Source organism: Osmia lignaria, unplaced genomic scaffold, assembly GCF_051020975.1.
Source record: "Osmia lignaria lignaria isolate PbOS001 unplaced genomic scaffold, iyOsmLign1 scaffold0035, whole genome shotgun sequence".
NCBI lineage: Eukaryota > Metazoa > Arthropoda > Insecta > Hymenoptera > Megachilidae > Osmia > Osmia lignaria.
The window spans coordinates 900,196-907,708 of NW_027478176.1; the positions used below are offsets into that span (position 1 = coordinate 900,196).

Here is a 7,513-nt window from a genome sequence, read left to right on the forward strand (position 1 = left end):
CGGTCTGTCAACAAAACCATTTAATTTACCAATGTACAGCATTTCTTTCAAAATCGACATTCGAACGTTACAATTTTATCAAACATCAGAAATGATGCGTTAATTGCTTTTCTACAAAACACTCGGTTACGCAATATCCGAGTCCGCGTTCGTGTAAGGATTGCAATCAACGGCATAATACTCTGTTACACTTTCCAACAAAACCGGATGGCGCGCCCTCAACCAAAAGGGATGCCGCGTCGTCTGCCTCAGGAGAAGGAGTGACCACCCCCGATCATGAAGTCGAGATAAGTGCGAACGTTGCGTCCGATGTACCAATTAACTCAAGTATTCTGCTCTCAACAGCTCGCGTGCGAATCCACTTGCACACAGGCCGGAGCGTCCTGGCTCGCGCGTTGCTGGACCAAGGCTCCGCGGCGACTCTAATCACCGAGCCGTTAGCGCAACTGCTCCGCCTCCACCGAACGAGGCAACACACTCGAATTACCGGAATCGGAGGAATTCAGTCGCAATCCAACCACGTTGCTAAAATAACAGTTGCGCCAGCCAAATTGAATGAACCTGCATACTCCACAACCGCAATCATCATGCATTTTTTAACCAGGTACGTGCCTTCACAAAAGGGCGCAATCACTAATTGGTCTCACCTTGCAGAATTGAATTTGGCGGACGAGGACCCCATGAGCGCGGATCCTATCGACGTTATCATCGGAGCCGATTTGTACGGGCAACTCCTACTGCCGGGAGTGAAAAAGGGTTCCGCGTACACTCCCACTGCTCAGAATACGGTGCTAGGGTGGATCCTCTCCGGTCCGGTACAATCCTCCATTCACGTCTCCGTCGGTATCCACCATATCTCCGTCCTGGAGGACCTCGACCAAGATCTGCGGAGATTCTGGGAAATCGAGGCCCTCTCCTCTCCCATTCTCATGACGCCTGAAGATAAAAATTGCGAATTACGCGCATCACGCGCATCAAACGGACGCTATATAGTTCGATTGCCTTTCAAAACCAAACCTCCAGCTAAATTAGGAGAATCGCGGCCCGGAGCACTACAAAGTTTCTGCGCGCTTGAAAGACGGTTATCTCGCGACACAGCCACACTTCGAATGTATCGCGAATTCCTTTCAGAATACGCCTCTTTCGGTCACATGAAGAAAGCCGATCCTCTTCCTCCAATCACGAGAGATTGTTATTACATACCGCATCATGCCGTCTTCCGCGAGAGCAGTGAAACTACTCGCCTTCGCGTGGTCTTTAATGCTTCGCGCCGATCGTCGAATGGAAAGTCCTTAAACGACCTTCTTCTAACCGGACCAAAACTCCAGCAGGTTCTTGTCGCGATCTTGATTAGATGGCGTCAATTTCAATTCGTGTACACCGCGGATGTTGAGAAGATGTATCGCCAGATTCTTATTGACCCGCGAGATCTCGACTACCAAAGAATACTGCGGCGGGACTCGCCCCTCCTACCAGTAGAAGAGTATCAACTCCTCACGGTCACATATGGGACCGCTCCAGCTCCGTATTTGGCTCTTCGCGTCTTGCAACAATTAGCCGAGGATGAGGACTCGCCCTATCCCGAAGCGGTTTCCGTTCTTCGCGAACAATCCTATGTCGATGACTTCCTCTCCGGAGGCGATAGCCTCGAGTCCGCTCGCCAATTGCGAGACCAAACCGTTGAACTATTAGGAAAAGGCGGCTTCTCGTTAAGAAAATGGGCTAGCAATAGCTCTGCGCTCCTGTCCGACATCAACCCTCAAAACCACGGACTCGCGACGAGTAAATCATTAAAAGCCGACGAAATCATTTCCGCGCTCGGCATTACATGGAATCCAGCATTAGACCAGTTTCACTTTAAATTAGCAGTACCCACCGAATTGCCTAAGACAAAACGAACAATTCTTTCTACCATAGCAAAGCTCTTCGATCCCTTAGGTTGGATCGCGCCAGTCATCATTGTAGCAAAAATATACCTTCAGACTTTGTGGTCCAGTCAATGTGATTGGGACGACGTCCTTCCAAGTTCCCTTCTCTCGAAGTGGCATAATTTTTACGATCAACTGCCTGATTTGGAACATATCTCCATCCCACGAAAAATTTATCCGCAAATCATTAAAACTCAAAGCCTGCATGGGTTTTCTGATGCCTCAACGAAAGCGTACGCGGCTGCTGTTTACTCGCGAAGTGTTTTGTGTGACGGTACCGTTAGCATATCACTCATCCTTGCCAAAACTCGCGTAGCTCCACTCAAAACGATCAGCGTGCCCCGATTAGAATTATGCGCCGCGTTGCTTCTGGCTCGCCTCTTAAAATTCGTTCGAATCGCGTTAAATCAGGAAACGATCGAATCCCACTGTTGGACCGACTCCAGTGTCACATTAGAGTGGGTAAATCAACCACCGACTCGATGGAAAACCTTTGTCGCAAACCGCGTAGCGCTTATTCACGAACTTAGTCCTAACGCATAGTGACATCACGTATCAACCCACGAAAATCCCGCCAACTGCGCGTCTCGCGGGATGTCTATTAAACAATTAAAGGATTACCAATTATGGTGGTCCGGTCCTCAGTGGCTGCACCAGGAGTCCTCTTGGCTTCATGCGTCTCCTAACCCGATTCCTGCGATCTCGCTCGAAGAAAGACAATCTTCTCTTCCTAGCCTCAGTACCTCTTTCGAACAGTGGGATTTAGCAGCGCGCTATTCGTAATGGTCAAAACTCCTGAGGATCACCGCACATTTACTGCATTACATAGACATCCTTCGCGCACGAATCAAAAGAAAACAGGAAAGTAAACTCACCGAATCGAAAACAGTAGCTTCTGCTTCGCCAAACGTTCTGAAGCTCACCGCGATTCACAAAGCTCGCGTATTTTGGCAACGTAGGCTCCAAACCGACGCGTTCCCGGAGCAATTGAGAGCCCTAAGAGCATCCAAGCCGATCCCGAGGACAAGTCCTCTACTTTCTCTCGTACCGTACCTGGATGCTGACGGTTTAATACGTGCAAAAGGGCGCCTTGCTAAATCTCTACTCGCTGAAAATGCAAAAATACCCATTATCCTTCAATCACTCCCGCTCCTAACATTGTTAATTGAGAATGCGCACCGTAACCTATTACACGCGGGACCCAAGCTCACGCTCGCCTACCTACGAAATGATTTTTGGATCGTACGAGCACGAGCTACCATTCGAGGCATTTTATATAAATGCATCGCGTGCACACGCGAGAGAGCCGACGTTCCCTCCGAGCTCATGGGGGACTTACCAGCACCTCGAGTTACAAGGGTAGAACGACCATTCACTCATACAGGCGTGGATTATGCAGGTCCGATTCAAGTAAGAACCCATTCTGGCCGCGGACATAAATCACATAAGGCGTACATCGCGGTATTTATCTGTTTAACCGTTAAAGCAACGCACCTCGAATTAGTAAGCGATTATAGTTCGTCTGCTTTCTTAGCAGCTTATCACCGATTTGTGTCTCTCCGCGGGATTCCAAGCGCAATGTACTCCGATAACGAGACAACATTCCAGGGGGCGAATCGCGAATTGTTATCCGCCTTTCGTTCTGCACTCAAAACAGCCGATTTCGGTAATAGATTAGCAACAGACGGAGTCGAATGGCACTTCATGCCCCCGAACGCTCCCTACTTCGGCGGATTGTGGGAAGCCGCGGTTAAAAGCGTCAAATATCATCTAAAGCGTACTATCGGCGCACACACACTCACGTTCGAAGAAATGACTACCTTTCTATGTCGGGTCGAAGCATGCCTCAATTCGCGACCGCTTGGAACCGTCTCCGACAATATTGACGATTATCACGCGTTAACACCCGGTCATTTTTTAATCAATGCACCACTTGTAACTCAGCCCGAACCGAGTATATTAGATGTAAAAGACAATCGGCTGTCTCGCTGGCAACTTTTACAAAAGCTCACCGAAACCTTTTGAAAAGCGTGGAGCCACGATTATTTGCACACTCTACATCAACGACCAAAATGGCAAATTAAACAAAACCTCACCAAAGTAGGTCAACTCGTGCTATTTCGTAACCCGACTCTGCCGCCAAGTCGATGGGAGATGGGACGCATCACCGCCTGCCATCCAGGGAACGACGGTCTTGTCCGCGTCGTCACCATCAAAACTGCGCAGTCCGAATTCACTCGTCCAATAACGAAGATCTGCTTTCTTCCCGTCACGATCAACGCTGAAACTGAGAAATCTACGACGTCACAGAGTAATGCGTAGTTCGTCCTCCACACATTCCGTCGATCAATTCATATCTGAATTGTACTTACCACCGGCTTCGTCCAGCGAAATGTAATCACACCAGCGAAATGTAACCACACAAGCGAAATGCAATCACACGAAATTCCGTGGTTACGGTACCCACGCGTAACCTCCATGTTGCCGTAGTGGCGTCTCTTGTTGAATGAATTCATTCAACGGGGGGCGGCGTGTACGCGTCTCACTCCGTCGGTAAAAGTCTCGGCGCTAGTTCGAATTATCGAAGCCTAATCACGCACCAGGTCGATAAGCGATACTCGCGCCGCTATTTCGACTCTGGATCGCTCCGAACAATTTTCGTTATTCGTGCGAAAGCCATCCAAAAGTAAACATCTAAACCGAGCCTGTTGTGAATTTAAAAAAAACCGTTACCATCATTAAATGAAAGATTCTCGTGTTCGTGTTCCGAGAAACCAATACCGCTTTACCACTGGAAAGTGATTTCCACATTGTGTTTGTGTCAGAAACAATTAAAGAATTGACGCGCTTGTCAAGTGACTTTATTTAAATACACGAATTTAACAAGTACGTTTGCTCGCTTAATTCCGCCTCGACGTCCAAGTCCTTGCTTAGCTGTGAACCATCGGCCGATTGTGCTTCAAGTCGTGAAAGTGCATTCAACTCTTTCCAAGCCTTTACAGATGGAATACTGTCAATGATAGCTTCACATTCACTTCAAAATCTCACCATAATCTCAATCTCATAAAACGCCTTGTACTATCTAAAGTAGCACAGATATTTGATCCGCTTGGCCTTTTGTCACCAGTCATTATTCGAGCGAAGGTACTCCTGCAAGAATTATGGCTGCACAATCTCCAATGGGATGACCCACTGCCATCTCAGATCACATCTCGATGGAACGCAGTCAGAGAAGATCTCACAAGCTTGGCCAAGCTTTCAACTCCCAGGTGGTTCAACACCTTCAGCAACTCGACAGTGGAACTCCACGGCTTCTCTGATGCTTCTCAACTTGCCATGGCAGCAGTAATTTACATTACTGTTATCTCGAAATTGCTACAACACACCTGTGAACGGATTGTCAAGTGACACTTACATGGATCAAATCTCATGCATCACGGTGGAAAGACTACGTCAGGAATCGTGTGACACAAATTCAAGAATTGACGCAAACTGCAACTTGGATGCATGTTCCTGGCACATCAAACCCTGCTGATTGCGCATCTCGAGGCTTACCTACGACACAGCTTGAACAACACGAGCTATGGTGGAGGGGACCACCATGGCTCCTGCAATCTCGTGAATCATGGCCTATACAACGCAACGCATCTGACGACACTTGCCTGCAGGAGTGTCGGCCAGGAATCTCGCACGTTTTGACGTGCCAAAAAATTGAATATCACTGGGACTTGATTCATAAATATTCTTCATTACACAAACTCTTTACTATTACCTCAGCTTGTTTCAGATTTGTCACCAAACTGAGGAAATCGACACCATCTTCAACTCGCATCTCGAACTCGCCAGCTGATTTGGAAAGGGCCAAAATCTTCTGGATCAAGGCCACACAATCAGCCTACTTCACACACGAGCTCAAGATGATGGTCAACAACCAATCACTGCCATCATCGCATGTCTTCAGCTGACTGACTGCCTTTATCGACGATCAAGGGGTCATTCGAGTTGGAGGACGACTTTGCAACGCACCACTGACCTACCAAGGTAAACATCCAGCCATACTTCCACGTTATTCACGTCTGTCTGAATTGATTGTATATCATGCACACAAAGCAACGCTTCATGGAGGCACTCAGCTCACACTCGCCCACATCAGACAGACACACTGGATCATCGGAGGACGAGCTCCAGTTAAATCGCACATTCTGCGGTGTGTTGTGTGTGCTCGGCAGAGGGGGATCCGTGCCCATCAACTGATGGGCCAACTACTTCTCTCTCGGGTTACACCCTCACACCCATTTTCTCACACCGGCGTAGACTACGCCGGTCCAATCACTCTCAAGACGTGGAAGGGGCGAGGTACGAAGACACAGAAAGGCTGGATCTGTGTCTTCGTTTGCATGACGACGTCTGCAGTTCATCTTGAAATGGTCACCGACTATACAACGGATGGATTCATTGCAACGTACCGACGGTTCGTAGCAAGAAGAGGCATTCCAAGCACGATCTTCTCCGATTGTGGGACGAACTTCATCGGAGCAAATTCAGCACTGAAATCAATGTTCGTCGAGGGCACTCAAGACAATCAACGATTGGCCAAGCTGTTCGTCAACGTCCAAACAACTTGGAATATCAACCCTCTTGCAACGCCGCACATGGGAGGAAAGTGGGAGGCGGTGGTCAAATCCATCAAGTACCATCTAAGACGAACGGTGAGTGACACTCTGCTCACCTATGAAGAATATACTACTCTTCTGACTCAGATTGAAGCAACGCTCAATTCACGACCACTGGGGCCTCTCACGGACGACCCCGACGATCTCTCAGTGCTGACACCAGCTCACTTCCTCATTGGAAGACCAATCTCGACACTGCCTGAACCATCTGCCGACCACGCTCAACTCTCACCGAGAGCCTGGTGGCATCTCATCCAGCAGAAGCTACAACAATTCTGGAAGCATTGGTCATCTCAACATCTCCAACGGATGCAGTCGATCTCAAAATGGCATCACCCTTCCAACAACATCAACGTTGGATCTCTGGTGCTGCTGACCGACGAATGCTTCCCACCATGCAAGTGGCCTCTTGCTCCAGTGCTCACAGTTCACCCTGGACCAGATGGACTAACGAGGGTCGTCACGATCAAGACGGCCACCACAACTCTAACTCGGCCAATTGCGAAGTTGGCTTTGCTTCCTGTCACAGATACGAACTCATCACCATCTTCTACGAGCTGCTGATGGCAGGCGGAATGTTCGAAAATGTAATTTCTACCGCCTTCACGCGGACCGCGGCAGCACTCTGCAGCGCGACCGGCAGCCACCTTGGATGCCGGTCAGGCCGACGTATCAGCATGCGTTACGTCAGCGAGAAGAAAGCCAACGGTTCTCGCTGCGACGAAGCTGGTGGAGCGGCCATTATCGTTCTGCATCGTGTAGAGTTTATCACGTGTTAGAATTCTTAAAAGCGTATCTTGATCTTTATCTCGAACTCAAGCTCTAATATCTCGAAATACACTCGTAACTCAAGTGCCAACGGCCTACGCGACTGCGGGAGTGTGCAATCTCGTTAAATCCACGAAATTAATA

The 7,513-nt window shown here is 48.7% G+C and overlaps 2 protein-coding genes across 2 annotated transcripts; both read left to right on the top strand.

Moving 5' to 3' along the window:
• Positions 1-587: 587 nt before the first annotated feature.
• Positions 588-2,471, top strand: LOC143306720 (uncharacterized). The gene has a single exon (XM_076693099.1). The coding sequence runs from the start codon at positions 588-590 to the stop codon at positions 2,469-2,471; it is 1,884 nt and encodes a 627-aa protein (XP_076549214.1).
• A 3,881-nt stretch (positions 2,472-6,352) lies between these two features.
• LOC143306721 (uncharacterized) lies at positions 6,353-7,165 on the top strand. The gene has a single exon (XM_076693100.1). It carries the CDS (start codon positions 6,353-6,355, stop codon positions 7,163-7,165), a length of 813 nt encoding a protein of 270 aa, XP_076549215.1.
• Positions 7,166-7,513: the final 348 nt, after the last annotated feature.

What these genes read in the sequence shown, in the direction of transcription:
- LOC143306720 (XM_076693099.1), top strand. Translation starts at nt 588, where the DNA reads ATGCATTTTTTAACCAGGTACGTGCCTTCACAAAAGGGCGCAATCACT.
- LOC143306721 (XM_076693100.1), top strand. Translation starts at nt 6,353, where the DNA reads ATGGTCACCGACTATACAACGGATGGATTCATTGCAACGTACCGACGG.